This window comes from Daucus carota, chromosome 1, assembly GCF_001625215.2.
Source record: "Daucus carota subsp. sativus chromosome 1, DH1 v3.0, whole genome shotgun sequence".
Taxonomy (NCBI): Eukaryota; Viridiplantae; Streptophyta; class Magnoliopsida; order Apiales; family Apiaceae; genus Daucus; species Daucus carota.
The window spans coordinates 35,245,491-35,262,637 of NC_030381.2; the positions used below are offsets into that span (position 1 = coordinate 35,245,491).

At 34.1% G+C, this 17,147-nt stretch overlaps 2 protein-coding genes and 1 non-coding gene across 3 annotated transcripts; 2 read left to right on the forward strand and 1 right to left on the reverse strand.

Moving 5' to 3' along the window:
• Window positions 1-2,132: 2,132 nt before the first annotated feature.
• On the forward strand, window positions 2,133-7,292 carry LOC108225592 (uncharacterized). Its single transcript, XM_017400501.2, has 3 exons — window positions 2,133-2,313; window positions 3,593-4,291; window positions 5,253-7,292. The coding sequence occupies exons 2-3, from the start codon at window positions 3,593-3,595 to the stop codon at window positions 6,978-6,980; spliced, it is 2,427 nt and encodes an 808-aa protein (XP_017255990.1). The 5' UTR covers window positions 2,133-2,313; the 3' UTR covers window positions 6,981-7,292.
• A 4,421-nt stretch (window positions 7,293-11,713) lies between these two features.
• TRNAG-CCC (transfer RNA glycine (anticodon CCC)) lies at window positions 11,714-11,784 on the reverse strand. The gene has a single exon. It is a non-coding gene; the product is annotated as a tRNA-Gly (tRNA).
• A 2,530-nt stretch (window positions 11,785-14,314) lies between these two features.
• On the forward strand, window positions 14,315-14,931 carry LOC108198309 (flowering-promoting factor 1-like protein 3). Its single transcript, XM_017366072.2, has one exon. The coding sequence runs from the start codon at window positions 14,388-14,390 to the stop codon at window positions 14,706-14,708; it is 321 nt and encodes a 106-aa protein (XP_017221561.1). The 5' UTR covers window positions 14,315-14,387; the 3' UTR covers window positions 14,709-14,931.
• The last annotated feature ends 2,216 nt before the right edge of the window (window positions 14,932-17,147 follow it).

Below are 17,147 nucleotides of genomic sequence, written 5' to 3' on the forward strand. Positions count from 1 at the left end.
GATCACTGGCCAACTTCGTGCCAGAACTATTAGAAGAGTGGAGATGAAACAGATTGTCTTGTCGATTAGACTCATTATAAAGTGTATTAGTGATGTGTGTGGAGGCAGAAGAATGAGTGTTTGCAGTCATTTGAACAAGATATAGAGTGCATAACAAGGGTTTGATAAAAAAATACAAAAGAATCATTCAAGAATCACTGATTAATAATAGATTGCAAATGAATGATCAAGATTAATAAAGATAACAAATAGAACACGAACAAAGAACAATCACAATCAAGACTCACTAATCAATTTAGGATTAGAGAGCAAAATCGTGATCAAACTAGGAAATCAACAATGACAGAGACGAATGAAATCGGAAGGTGAGAACGGTGACGAAGATTGTAATCGAACACTGTGTGGCTCTGATAACATGTCAAACTTGTGCTTTCTGTTTACTAAATTTAGTTATAGAGAGATATGACAGAGTCAGGGAGGGAAGGAGAGAGAGCAAGATAGAGAGAGAGGGGGAAAACTCTTTTCATTCGTACTAAAATTAATTACAAGAATGAGAAGTCCTTTATGTATATATACAACTGACTATGGCGGGGGGAAATGTTATTCTAAGTAACTTGTCACTACTCTGAGCTAAGCTATCCTATGTACAATTGATAACTGAAAATTCGGATAGATAAATGATGTAATATTATCAATAAAGGTAATCACATTCTTCACAAAAAATACCATACTTTTTTTTGAAAGCAAAGAACAATTTCATTAGAAAGAGTATTCGGAACATAAAGTCTCCAACAACATGTCTGGAGGAGGCTAAAAAACATTATAACAATCAATCACACATGAAACTCTAGCCATACGGTGAGCTACGTGGTTTACTTGCTTCTTAATATGATGAAGAGAAAGATCTGGCCTATCTTAAAATTATAAATCACAAAAATATTATATACACGACATACTAAAATTATACTCTACGAATAAAAATTAAGTTACTTGTTATGACACATTAATAAAATACTAATTATTATTTAAGGCGCATTAATGAATAAGGTACATTGTTGGTGGTTAGAGATTACATCTCTTAAATCACGAAAACGTACGACGGCTGACGGCAGGATTGTGAAATATAGATGTATTGAACTTGCAGACATCTCTCTCTCTTTTAGTTAGCATTGAAGATAACTTTCTTTTCTAGTACTTCCTACAATCATAGAAATATTATTTTTTTCCCATATGCATGAGTTATTTGTTTTCAAGAGTAGAATACTTTGATACAAATCGAAGAACTTGAGTATTTACGACTTTTCACTTGGTAGTGATAACATTCAAGAAATAAGTGTACATCTCAATAAATTATAAATATTAATTTTTACTCTTTGAGCACATATTTAGAGCTACATGCCTGATATTCATTATGATTTTAGTAATTCAGATGAGCTGAATAATATATTATATTTGACATCTACTTCAATAATCACTTTGATATTTAATCCAATACTGATGTACCGAACTTGTGAAATTTCCTCTTTTTAGATAGCATTGAGGATATATTTATCTTCGGATCTTTCTTCTTCCTACAGCCTAAAAACATTCACATTTTTTTCATCAGATATGTAAATCATAAATTTCTGTCATACATAAGTCATTTGTTTTTATAATTAGAACACTATAATCATATGTCTTTCTTGCTATTTTAATTTTATCAATTTCTTCATTTCACTTCAATTCATAAGTATGAAACATTTTTTTTAAAATTCAAACAAAGAGCAACTCCTCCATTATTCTTTGATCGTATATTGTTCACCTTATCCCCCAATATTATAAACTGAGCCGTGATTTTAGATCGTTTAGTCTATTTACTCAAATTTTAAAATGAATTATAAAATCTAATTTTTTGAAGTGATTTTAGATCAATATCAAATATTTTACCTGTTACTTATAATATTACTCTATAATTTACTCTACTTTAAAATAAATTTTGAAAACACCTTAAAGTGACACGTAAAACACCACATCTCACAAGGCAGACATGTCTAGTTGAAGCACGCGCCACACGACGCGTTAGCATACAGAAACCAAACGGACCAGACCCTTTCTCACAAGTCTATAAATTGAACCTCCTCATACAACACAGTACAGTAGATACAACTTTTTATTTTATTATTCTCAATTTTCTCTCTCTCTAAAACTGCGACCAGCGAGAGAGAGATAGCGAGAAAGAGAAAGAGAGAGAGAGTCTTGCATATTTCCTCTCTCTAAAACACCTCGGTCTCGTCACGAATTAACCCCAATGAAACCTTAGCTTCTTCACACAAGGTACATCTCTTACACAGACATGTCTTCGTATATGTGTGTTCAAGTTGTTCATGTTTTGTTTGTTTCGTTTCGTTTTGTTTTGTTTTGCATCTGCAACTCATGACCCATTTTTACTTGCATCTCTCTCGTCTCTCTATCTCTCTATCTCGCTAAGCAACTTCAACAACATATATCATTATCATTTATTACTATTGTTATTATTATTAGTATTATTATTGTTTCTTGATGTGTGTTTATTATTTATGTACGTGTATTATATCAAGCGCGCACACACACAAACACACAGTTCGCTTTGCTTGTATAACACGATTGATGTGTTCAATTTAGCGAGATCACATTGGAATTACAAGCAAGAACGAGGGTTCTTGCTAAGTTGTTTGGTATGTAATTATGTGATTTATTTATTTGGTTTATTTCAAGTGCTTTGATTGTGATTATGGGGTGTTGATTAATGTGGGTTTTATTTTATTTTATTATATGGGGTGTTCTTGTTATAATAAAAGGATGGTCTTTAAGAATAATCAAGTTAGAGTTGGTTTTAATGTTCAAGAATGGATCTGGGGTTTGGTAAAACTGTGTTGTTGGCTTAAAATCAGAGCCCTCTTATCATCATTTTTTTTGTTTATTTACTTGCTTATTGAATTTATGTGCATATATGTATTTATATTGATATTGCTGTAGTGGGTCAGTCTTGTTTCTGGTTGAGTATTCTTATTGGAACTGCTTGGATGACAAATTCTATTGACTTGGGAATTTTCCGTCTTCACATTGCTCACAGTGTTCCGCAGTAAAATTTACTCGGAAAGTGATGTTTTTACTTGCTTTGGGAAAAACCATCTGTTGTTTCGTATGTTAATATTGGAATGTACAGGCAACTTTTCATTTCGTGCTTATGGCTATGTGTTACTAATTATTCGAGTTTCTATATTTTACGATGTCAAAAATCTGTTCTATATGGAATGATTTATTCCTGCTTTATATTTAGCTGGGAAAATGTTTATTTATTGTTTTAATTTTTGGGTTAAAGTTAGGTACATAGCAGTGGGTTTATTCTCAGATAGCCAATTGTAGGTTTAGGTACTTTATTGAAGGCTGTAATTTCAAACATGCTAACTGAAGTACAAATGCAGAATGTGGTACTACCAGTTTAGCATCCTCATAACTGAGCATGATTTGCTTTTTGCCATGTAAAACTGTGTCCAAGTGCCATTAGCTGTTCATTTACGAAAACAAATGTTTTGAACCTGCACAGTATAACAGTTTTTGATTATATTATCAGATGGAGACGGAAAAATTGGACCAGAATGGGGATTGTAGTATGGACTTGTCTGATGACCAGTTGCTCAATACAGAATCTTCTGATGCATGCGGCGTGTTTGATGAACCAGAGTTGGTTCCTCGTGTTGGCGATGAATTCCAGATTGAAATTCCAGCCCTTGTCACAGGACCTGAGTATTATTACTATTTGAAGTCCCCAGTTGATGCTGAAAACAGGGGTCATGTTCCCTCTGATTTTGGGCTGGGATTGTCAGTACCAGTCACGTGGAACAAGAATGTTAACAAGGTTATGAAAAAGGGAGAGCAGGACTTTTCTGGTCATTCAACTGAAAGTGTTGAAGAGACAGTAGACGGATACCAAGGGTCAAGCAATTTTTTGGTTCCTGGGGTTTGTGCCGACGTATGGAATGATATCGAAGAGGAGAGCTTTCTCCTAGGTTTGTACATCTTCGGGAAGGAGTTTTCCCAGTTGAAGAGGTTTGTTGGAAGCAAGAAGATGGAAGATATACTTTTCTTATATTATGGGAAGTTTTATCGGTCTGTTCAGTTTACTAGATGGACAAAAATCACAAAACGCCGCAAAGTGAAAACCAAAAAGTGTGCATATGGCCAACGGATGTTTAGTGGTTTGGGGCTACGGGAACTGCTATCTAGGATTCTTCCCCATGTGTCAGACGAGCGCAAGAAAGAGCTGAAAGAGGTAATATAATAATTGTTCTGAAATTATACGTGTGAAAAATTCTTTATTTTTTTTCCGAAGATGAAACTCTATTTTATTAAGAATACAAAGTTAAGTAAAAAACAGTGTTTGACCTTGTATTTTGGCAAATTAAGGGTGGGTCAACTGTTTATGACAGCAACATATAATCATATAAAGACAGAATATCTTTAGCCCAATCCACAATTGTGACATGCTAGGCTTATTGCACCATTTTCCGATTTGTCAGCTGATTGAAAATTAGAAATGTTCTATGGGTACCCTGTTTTGCTTCTGGCCTGTCCAAGTGCTGCTTTACTTCCCTTTATGAATAAACAGGGAGCTTATAATAAATTAATTCTGTTATCAGCCAGTGGAGGTCCAATAAATGCTTAAACTTGTAGGGTTATATATGACTGAAGCTGAAGCATGATGTGCATCTGGTATATCCCGGATGCTTTTGTGAGTTGATTTAATAACTAATTTTACAAAGTAGAATCAGATACGTTGAAAATTAATTAAGTTCCAGACGGTGTGCACACATACTGCAGATATTACGGCAGTTTGATATCAGATGCAGGCAACATAGTTCTGCTCTCTCAACATTTCTGGAATGCTTACATGTTCTCAATGTAACCTTAGAGAGCAGACCTATACCACTGTTTATTTCCTCAAAATAAGCCACAGATTTCCAGTTCTTGCTTCTTTTGAAGCTGAAGAACCCTGCAAACCTGCTCAAAATATAGTTTGGTGGTTTCGTGTAATATTTTTCCAACCTTTAGATTTAACAGACAGCATCTGCAGTAAAAGGGCAACACAGTTTTTTTTTTTTTTTTGGTTTAAGTGTTAATATGGGATTTGCTGCAGTGAGCAGTCTAATGTGAGTGGAGTTTATGTAAAAGATAAGATTACTTGTGCCTGTAAATTAATTCTTCTGCTTTGCATACTTTCTCTGAATTGGCAGGTCTCTACAAAATTTGCAGAGGTGTGTGTATCATTAGAAGACTATGTATCCACCTTGAAGGATATAGTTGGCTTAAAAACTTTTATTGAGGCAGTTGCTATAGGCAAAGGAAAGAAAGATCTCACAAGCATGGCCAATGGCCTTCCCCGCCCAAAAGTACCAGTCAATAAACCATACTCTTCTCTCACGCATTCTGAGATTGTCAACATCCTAACAGGTGGTGATCGCTTAAGCAAAGCTAAATCTAACAATCTCTTTTGGGAAGCTGTCTGGCCGCGTTTGTTGGAAAGAGGGTGGCACTCCGAACAGCCAAAGAACCAAGCTTATGTTCCAGGTGCAAATAATTCCCTTGTCTTTCTTACGCCCGGTGTTAAGAAGTTCTCAAAAAGCAGGTTAAAACGAGGAAACCATTATTATGATTCTGTTACTGATATTCTAAGTAAAGTTGGTTCGGAACCAGAGCTTCTTAAGCTTGACACTGAAAAAGATGAAGGGAAGAAAGAAGACGAAAACGGGTGGGTTGAGATGAATAATGAAGAAGAAAAGCTGCCGGAAAAGCGTCACTGCTATTTGCAGCCTCGGACTCCAAGTCGTGATGTGAACATCATAAAATACACTGTTGTTGATACAAGCCTTGCTAATGGGAAATTTTATAGAGAACTGAGTGCCTTGCCAAAGGATGTGTTTAAAATGGATTCTTTATCTGAGGAAAGTGATAATGGTACTTCTGAGGTCTCAACAAATGAATCAGACTGCGCAAATACCATGTTTGTGAATCAGGAGACGAAGTCCACTAGAGGAGATAAGATTCTCTCTGAAAGAGGCGAGACTCTTAACAGTAGTTCTGACAAACCAGTTCAAATCAGAGGTCCATATTCCTTAAAAGTAGAAGAAAAAGGCAAGCCTAATAAGCTGTATGGCGACAAGCAGACAAGGAAGCCAGTAAGGAGTCACTTGAGCCAAAAGTTAAAGCGAAATGATCTGGATAACTTAGCTTCAACCACAAAACAGCTTAGGACGATGCTTGCTTGTAGTAATGAGGAGATAGGTTCTGGCCGTAGTACTCTTCCATTGGTTACAAAGTTAGAAGAAGATGCACATGGTTGCTGCACAGACAATCATGATCCAAACGTCAAAGCTCTTGAAGTAGTAGGTTCTTCTCAAGATAGGCTGTCATTCACCATATCACCTAAAGGTAGCTCCCCTCAGAGTACTGAAGATGCTCACAATGATGACTCTCATGGTCCAGAAAATCCTCAATCCCGACCATTAATTGACTTAAACTTGCCTCAACAACCAGTAGAATTTGAAGATGGTATTTTCATGACAGATTCGACAATCATGCAAAATGATATTACAAGCAAGCAACGGGATGATCTCTGTGCAGCGAAAACCTCTGCAGATATTAGTCTTCCTGAGCAGCCAGTTAACATAAACTCTCGGAGACAGAGTACTAGGAATCGGCCACCAACTGCAAGAGCATTGGAAGCTCTTGTAAACGGATATCTAACAGCAGCGACAAGGCGGAAGGATTCACATGAAGCCTCCAGAGCAAGGCCTCATAAACGTAGCCGCATCGAAGTTGCAGCAACAGATGATGTAACAACAAATGATGCTGTCATGGTTGGAGAGAGTGGAAGTCATACGATTGATGATGGTAACGTCAACATGATTGACAAACTTCAGATTCTGTCAAACGAAAGTGGTTCTCATGTCTCGAACCCCTAAATATTCTTATCAGATATGAATTCACCAAGGGAGTTGGAACAGATAGAGGAGAAAACTCCATGTTCTTTGACAATCATGCAAGATTATGACATTGGTGGTTGTTCCAAATTATGTAGGTATTAGACAAAGCAGAAACTATAGACATAAATTTTCTTTTCGTTACAGTTAATACTCATTATAGACTTGTGTTCTTTGTTTAAGCAGTTTGCCGGAAGGAATAATATAGCACATTCAGCTGTATAATCTTCCAGGCTTAATCTTTGTTTTAGATAAAACAATTGTCATCTATGGAAACCTTGGTTGCATCGTTGTTATGGTCTTTGATTCCGTTTGTGATGTTTTGTTTTTTTCTCCTTGCAAAGGTTTTTCCTAAATTAACATTAGGGCTTTTTTCATATATACCCATATCAAAAAGATTTTTTGCAAAAATACTGTCATTTTTTTAAAACAAATTACGAAAAAACTATCTTTCAAAAAAAAAATTGCAATAATACGGTGGTTGCATCTGCAACCATACATAACCTTATATGCAACCACAAATGCAACTTTAAAAAAATCTTTTGAAAATTACGTTTAGTTGCATAATAATTTGCAACAAGTTGCAAATGACTAAAAACGAATGCCCTAACAATAACATAAAAACAACCACAAAAGCAAAATCAACAAGTATTGCAACCAAAAAATTAACAAAAGCAATTCAAATTATAAAAAATCAACTCAAAAATTTATCTCTCTTTCTAGACATTATTTCTCTCTGCGATCGTGCTGCCGTGGTCGAGGGAATCCGTCGTCGTCAGAGCTGCAAGAGACGACGACAGATTTGATGGGCAGGGACGTATCCAGGGTGGGGGCAGTGGGGGTACTTGCCCCCACTGATTTTCAAAGTAAATCCACATCTCTACTATCAAATTAATCAAATGTTTTAGTTGCCTCCATGGTTAGGGTGTTGTGAGTTCTCATTGTAGATGCAAGTTCGATTCCTTCTAGTTGATTTTATGATTTTTTGCCTCTCTACCTTTCCATTTCCTCCATGCTATATTTTACGTTTTCTTCTCTCCTATTTTTGCCCCCACTACTTCCAAATTCTAGCTACGTCCCTGTTGATGGGGAATGGGGAGGGGAAGGAGAAAAGGGGGGTTAGGGTTAGGGATTGAGTGGAGATGAAGACTCGATGTGGTCGAACCCACTAGAGACGGCGGCAGATCTGATGGTGTGCGGCGGGGGAAGAGAGAGAAAAAGAGATAAAGAGCAAGAGAGATGCGGGAATGAAAGGAGAGAGGCAGAGGAGAGAGAGTAAGATGTTAAAGAGAGAAATTGAGTTGGTGTGGCTATTAAGGTATATTTGTAAGCTTTTAACTCTTTCTTTGAAAAAACCGTAAGCTTGCAATAAAACCTTGGAGGCCGTAGTTTTGCAATTATTACTTTAAAATGGCGTATGTATGCTAATTTCTCTTTAAAAAATGATTTTTGGTACTTAAATAATAACATGTCTCACACTGATGATTTTATATTTTGTTCCAAATTTAATTTATTCTCCACTCCATTGAATACAAAACAATTTTTTATACTTAATTTATATTAAGAAGTATGAACCTCAATATAACTTTACTTTATATTAAGAATCCAAATATTCTCACATTTTTATTAGACTCCATGCATATATCTTGTCTTATTTATTCAAAATAAATTATAGTATTGTTCAATTTTAATATAAGACATAGGATTATGACAAAAAATATATATATAAGACATAGGACACCAATTAAAGCGGTGGATTTTAGTTTTTGTTTATCACGAAATACTAAGTACAGAGTATATTATTAATATATTGACACCATATCTTGAACTCTTTTATTGCATTTATAATGGGCTATTTGGGTGAGTTTAAAATAAATATTTCTTGCTTAAAATAAATCAGTGGAGTAGAAGTTAGAAACAAGATAAGACTGATAAGTGATTAAAGTGTTTGGGAAATAAGTAGAAATCCTGAAACAAAAGCTAGCATTCATAATTTTTTATAAGTGCTTCTTGACTTTTTATACAAACGGTACGAATAAATGCTTCTAACTTATAAATCGAGAAACTCGGCTTAAAGTGGTTGCCAAACACCCACAATATAGAGTAAAAGGCACACTGTGTATTTTAAGTTTTCACTTCGTACAGTTTGTGTACCTCGATTTTGATACTCCCTCCATCCCAAATTAGATGATCCCGTAAATTTCGAAAGCAGACGGTCAATGCACCTTAATTTACGTGCTCAAAGTCAACGGGGTCATCTAATTTGGGATGGAGATAGTATTTTACAGGATGTGTACATTTACTAACAAGAAACATTTAACACAGTTAAGAACATAGCTGGAAGGAGAGATAGTCTTAACAAGAAACATTTAACACAGTTAAGAACATAGCTGGAAGGAGAGATAGTCTTGTATTTTCAGCCTCTTATCTCACTACATTGGCCGTAAAACATATATATACTGATGTAGCTAATCATAGCAAACTAGCTGAAGCATAGGACTGCTGTACGCTTTTGTAACTCTGCACGTTCATCACCAAAAATGCTGTGAAAAGCGCAACTCGGTTCTAAATGATGGAAGGACCTTCTAGCGCTTAAGCAGTAAAGCAGACCTTTAAACAGAATTTTAAGCGGATTAATAAAATATTATTAAATATTTAGTAATAATATCATGTTATGGTAAGAATATAAACTCTTATAATAACATATATATTTTTAATTTTTTTAATATAATTATAGTTATATACTTATATTATATATACCTTGTTTTGTGTAGTATATATTCAAAATTATGGGAAATCATCCAATATATCGTTTTTTAACCTTTTAATTGCAGAGTTACTATATCATTTCATATTCGCCGCCGCCGCAGCCGCACACACCTCCTGGCTTCGACATCGACACCAATCGCTGGCTCCTCATCTCCATCTTGGCATCTCTTCGTCGCTATACACACCATCATCTCTTCAGACACGCTGCGAGATTTGGAGCAATTGGAGGCGGCGTTTGAGGAGACGATTAAGGAGATTAAACAGCTCATAATCATACAAATTGATCTACTTGATCACATCAAAGAGGAGGTGGAAGTGGTGAGGAAGTGTGTTTATTTTAGTTGATTTTGGGGGTTGTTTTTAGTTGATTTTGTGGTTGTTTGTGTGATATTAGTATTGGCCCCGCAGGGGTGTTCATTTTTACGCCTTTGCAACCAATTGCAACTTACTATGCGAATATATATAATTTTCAATTTTTTTTTACAAAGTTGCATTTCTGACTGCATATATGGTTGCTAGCGGTTGCAGATATGGTTGCATATGCAACCACCGTATTTTTGCAAATATTTTTTGGAACATAATATTTTTGTAATTTGTTTTAAAAAGTGATAGTATTTTTGCAAAAATTCTCTTAGACTTAGTTATTTATGAAAAAAGCCCTCAAAATATTGTGCCAAGATTATAAAAGAAAACCTTTATTCACACAATTACCGCCGCTGCCCCTGCCACACTAACTCTTTTAACGGAAGTATACGTAATACTAGAATCTCGAAACTGACACACTTGCTGTAGCAGTGAACTACTAATAGCAATCAAATTTTCATTAGATATAACGATTTCTTTAAACTCAAGGCCCTACCTCATATATGTGAGACTTATATGAGGTGATGTATATATTGACCTGGTACAAACGAAAAAAATAGTTTTCCTTGCTAGACTCGATGAGTTTGGCCGTAAAGTTTGATTAAGAGTTCCTACAAAACTTGGGTGGGTTTTAAAAGGTTATTTGAGGGTAACTGAGTTGAGTGTTGTAAGGTTCCATGCCATAGATTAAGTCTGGACAAGACACGAGCTAGTTTACCTAGTCATAGGTGATGTGAACATCAAGAAGTTCGATCTTTATTCTCGGAGGCAATAAGAACCGAGAATTATTGAACAATCCTACAAGAATAGTGAACAATTCAGTTCATTTTATGTTGTATTATAATTTTTTTTTTTTTTGAAGATATTGTATTATAATTTGTTAGTTTGTTATAAGTTTTCTATTCCCAAAAAGAACGAGACATTTTCTTTTGTACCTATCTCAATATGGTCGGTTGGGGGAGGTATTTATAATAATATATTTCAATTTTTTATTTTATATAATCGTATAAAATCATTATCTTTAGATAAAACAAAAATTTTGAAAAATAATATTTGAAAATACCTCTTCCGAGTACCTAGAAATACATGAAAAAGTCATATGATTCTGAGACAGAGAGAATATTAACTAAGTATCGTAAATAAATTGATCCCGTTGTTCAATCATTTGATAGCCAGCGTCATAATTTGATAAATGAACACTATAAACCAGACTCATAAGTGTGTGCCATATAATTCTATTATTTATTCAATGTATGAAGAGTTTGTCTCTCTAATTGTTTAAGTCAACATTTTAAAAATAAGTGTTTTTCCGCTTACATTAAAAAAATATATCAATAAAAGCCCTTTCATCTTTGTATATATGAGGGTTGGATGATAAACTAAAAATATTCATTATATTCCGGATATAATTAATCAATGTACATTGTGCTTTTATAAAGAAATGTGACCAACTTTTTGGTGAAAATATATATATCTATTTTGATATATTTATTTAGCACAAAATATGCATATATGTCTAATATTTTTTTGAAATTGGTGTCAACAAGTATAGAACTCATGCAGACCAGGATTAATTACAAAACTGCGCATCCAGGGAATCGAACCCTGGTCAGTACCGTGGGAGGGTACTATGATACCACTACACCAGATGCGCTTCTGGTGTTATTAGCAGAAACATTTTAATTGTCTGTTCTTTCATGTTTATATATGGTCCCAACTTGCATGAATGTTGCTCAAAAAACAACTCCTGTGAAAGTGTTTCGCTTATATAATAGATAATAGAATTATAGATAATTATATAATTATATAATAGATCATACTATGTATATATTGAAATTTGATGACTACATCTATGCTATTATGTTCTTGAACATACTCCTTCTGTCCCTATCATTTGCTTACGTTACTTTTTGGCACGCTTTTCCACCCTCATTTAACGTATAGTTCAACAATAAATTTTTTAAATATTTTTACTTAGAATAAAAATTTGATACTTAAATTTTTATTAAAAAAAAAGAAAATTATGAAAAAAAATTATGACACTATGCTTTATAAGAGCCTCAAAATGCGTGCAAACAGTGAACGTAAACAACCTAGAAGGACAGAAGGAGTAATAAATATTAAAAAGATTATTTAAAATTTCGATAGTGTGTTGAACAAATACGAACTATTAAATATCACTTGATAAACGATTAAGATCGTATAATCATAAAAGATGTCTTCCTATATATTTTTTTTTTGACGAAATCCTATATATATTTAAATACATATAATTGAAAATATTTGGATAACATATGAATTATTAAAATAAAGATATAAGTTCAAAAAATATCACGCCATACATAGGCTAGAAGATGAATACGAAATATTAAAATTTTGACAATATTTAAGCTCATACGGGTCTCTCTAATTTATAACAAGTTTTAATAAGTTTTTCTTTTATTATAACTAAGACATACCTAAACATTCTCATTCAGAACATATTCCTCAACCTAATTTTGAATTAGGTTTTTGACCAATTTAACTATTTAAAACTTACTTGAACACGGTAAAAACAAACTTATTCGACAACCCTAATAAAAATACAAAACTTATTTGACACACCCAAACGCTTAGTGTGCTCTTTATTATTCATTGAAAATATGTCAAACTTTATATTATGTAATACTTTTATTACAATATGATTTTTTTAACAGATATTCAAATTATGATTGAAATATAGAGACTAGTATCTTTAGAAGAATTGCAACAAATTATAATATGTCATGTAAAATTTGATGACTATTTCGATTACCAATTTACCGGTTGTCGCCTAAAATATTTTTTTCTAAGAGTAAAACCCAAATAATTCCTTCTCGTAGCCACATATTCGAATATATCCCCAACTAATCAAGCACACCATCGTGCTTCCCCTTGAGACTTAAATTCGACAAACGTATCCAACCTAATGCTACCGATTAAACAAACGGAGTTATGCTCGCTCAAAAGTTATCAATTTTAAGTGTAGCCAATGACGTTGGAATTGAGTTTTTCGTCGATAATGGAGAACAGATTCTTGCGAATACTATATATGTACGGCCACTTATTATAAACCGACTGATTAGGATTTAGGCCTATATCAACTACACACTATAAACCTTTTCTTCAGCTAATTTATTACTCCCTCCGTCCCATCATGTTTTTTACGTTACTTTTTGACACGCATTTAGAGGCTCCTATAAAATATACTTATATATATATATATATATTTTTTAAAAAATTTATGAAAAAAGTTTAAAGTTTAAATTTTATTCGAAAAAAAATCAAAAATACATCATATAACTATAATTTATGAGAGTATTAAAATATGTGCAAACAGTGTAATTAACCTTACAGGCGGGACGGAGAGTACTTTATGACCCTCTTCACGGAAGTGCGTGGAATTCGATGTCATACGTTATTCCATTTTATAAAGTTATTTTTAGGTACATATTCTTTCCGTTTTTATTTTGATATCTACGTAAAGTGCTCCTTTGAAGAGTACATTTTTAAGAGTATCTAAAAATTTGAGGAAAAAAAGTTCTTATGGAAATTAAATTCTTGGCATCTTCGTTGTTATTATAATAATACTAAATCTATAATTTATTAATAAGAAAATTATTTAAAACACTGGAAATAATACAAAAAAGACAATTAGAGTGTAGAAAAGGAGAAATAAATATTTAATTATTAAAATTATGAGAAATGGTTAGTCATTGTTTGTGGAATGAAAACAAATCATAACTTTCTTAAATAATTAGTACTAGTTAAATACCACACGTAGTTTTGGGTGTTTTATTTGGACGCTTTTCATTTTGTATGTAATAAAACGGAGCTAATAGAATGAAATTTGTAATCTAAATTAAAATTAATATTTATAGTTCACATACCTTCACTCATTCTATTTGGACTATCTGAATTAGAAATTGAACCTAAATATTTTTGAAAGAATGCCATTCCTCTATTTTATCATAATTTCCCGCATTTCTTACAGTATGTGCTCACTCATATTTTATCATTATTATCTCACTCCATCAAACCATTTTAAAATTTTTCATTCCATTCTCGTTTCATTGATAATTAATTTACATTATATTACTGGAATAAAAATATTCCATACACCACGTACATTATTACTCATCCTTATAAATAGCCTTCATGCCTCCATCTTTAACCATATCATCCACCACTCACTTGTAACTCCACTTTTCTTTCCTGAATCTCTCTCGATCCTAGAAGATGGCAGGTGTTTGGGTTTTCAAGAACGGTGTGGTTCGGCTTGAGAATCCGGGAGCTGACACGGCAGACGGAAGGCGACACCGAAAAGTGCTAGTCCATTTGGCCTCAAATGAGGTCATAACTTCATATTCAGCTCTGGAGATGAAGCTCTTGTCGCTTGGATGGGAGAGGTATTACGATGATCCGGATCTTCTGCAGTACCATAAGAGATCCACAGTTCATCTCATCTCACTTCCCAAGAATTTTAACAAGTTCAAGTCCATGCACATGTATGATATTGTTGTCAAGAATCGCAATGTTTTTGAAGTCAGGGACGTGTAGTTAAGCTAGCTAGCTAAGCATATGGCTCGCTTGTGCAGGCGCTTTGTTTTAAAAGATTTTCGGTTATTCCTTATTCGTAATCGTTCGAGTGTTCGAGTCTCGGTGGAGGCAAATGTGTGTGAGACCGAAAGGTAGCAAGTTAGAGTGATGTTTTTAAGTTTTGTTGTCAGAAGTGTGCTTGATTGTAATGCATGTACGTTTAAATGAAAATTTGTTGTTTGCATATTCGTGTGTTTTAGTTATGTCAATAACGCATAGTAAATTGTATATCTACAGGGATGATGAGGGAGAATTGACCCTTGAAGCTGAACATTTGGCATGAGTAGTGCTAGGTGCACATAATTGTGTACAGAAAATTTGTATGATGTGGTGGGTTTTAATTGGGGTGGTTGGTGTAAATGCAGGGGGCCATCCAATTAAAATCCGCCACATATCATTATGTACATGTTTTTGTACACAATTATGTGCACCAAGCATTTTTCATTTGTCATTGTATCCCATGAGAGGACAAAAATTTCCAAAGATCCTCAGCTAAAATGTTACTCCATTAGAGGTATATATATGGAACAAAAATTTAAAGATCAGTCCGGACTGAAATAAACCATTATGTGAATTTTCGAAAATAAAAACGTCAGCATAGGTTAGCCTCTCTCATATTCCATTATCGTATTGGGGAAAAGAATGACCCCGTAAAACAAGTATGCGAATTTCAAAGGATAAAAATTTCTGTATAGATTAGTCTCCCTGATTCCGTCATCGCAACATAGGAGGAAAGAATGATCCCGGTTCTCCCCCTTTACAGGACACGTGAAAGGCCCCCAACATTATAATATTATGAGGGGATCATCATATTCATATCTCTGCTTATAGACTTTTAGTAATTGTGCATGCATGCAATTTCTGAGCAGTCAGAGTCTCAGAGAGAGGTACATCTCCCAAACTCATAAAATGCATGTAGCTTGAAAAAACTAGTATGCAATCATGGATGATATAAAAGCAGACCAAATCTAGTACCGGCTCATGCTTGGACAAGAGTCATTACCGGAGTTCTACAGGACTGGAGCTAGTTCAACTAACCACTAGCAAATGCAACTGGATAAGGGACTTATCAACACCAAAACTGTCCATTGCACCACAAACACACACATGGTACGCTTGCAAATCAGCCAACAGGAAAACATCGACAACTAGAAGAGAAGATTTCATATGTCTTGTTAGTTGTTACTAGCTAGTTCATGCCCATCCTTCCTGGATGGGCTACTGTGACATCTCCCTCCTTATATGTCTGCTTTCATTTCGTCGTTTTTGTATTCGTACACAATTACATAAATTAAGAACTGCTCTCATGCATACTGAAAATCACAAGATTTCTTTAGAGTGTCCTTGCATGCTGCAGCCTCAGAGGCTATCAGAACACCGTTCCTTTTCTTCGATCTCTCTGTTTTTCCCAATCATAAAACAACATTGCACTTGTACTCGAGTTATTACTATAATGTTGAGTAAATATCAAGATGATGACTAAAGTTTTCGGATTTTCACAAAATGTTGGTTAAATTTTCAAAACAACAAAATATTGGCCGGACTTTTTTCCGCTTATTAAAAAAGTGGCTACCGTCAACTCCCAGTAATGATACGTCTTTAAAGATTAAAAATAAGGAGTTTTTTCAATATGATGGCTAAAGTTTGTATCAATGGGCCAATAATTTGTAAAAATGTGAAACTTTAGCCACCATCATGAAATTTATTCTTTACTTTTTCATCCCAACATTGTATTATTATCGGGAATTGATGGTAGCCATTTTTTTTAAAAAGCGGACAAAAAATCCGGACACGTACAAATTTGTTATTTTAGAGTTTCGGCCAACATTTATAATATTTTGAAAACATTAACCACCATAATGAAATTTACTTTATAATGTTTCACTTTAATATTATTACATTATTATTTTGAGGATATGATCTATGTTATTTTGGAATAAGTTCAGATGAATTTTCTAATTATTTTGGATTTGAATTCAGTTGTTGCCTTGATTTTAATTTGCTGGTTTTTGCACCTATAACTAAATGAATAACTATCTTCTATGTCACGTCCAAAGCTCCATGCAGGCAGCGAGGAGGAAACGTGCGAAGCTTAGTGTAAAAGTGCTTCGGATGCGCATTTTATCTAAGTTTTGAGCTAGGCATGCATTTTATCATAGTTTTGGCTTGGGTTTTGTTTCACAGAAATGTATCATCACATAAATTCAGTACTGCTAGCTGTTACATGCTCTTCTCACCAACCACAATCAAAGCATCTGAGACCACAAATCACACAAGAGTTTCATCGTAAAATAGTGGATTGTACAACTTAATAGATACCTCGAATCCATTCACGTAATGGGGGAAGAATGTTGAGTTTTATACAGTAATATCTTATCTTATAACTTTTCTCCAACCAAA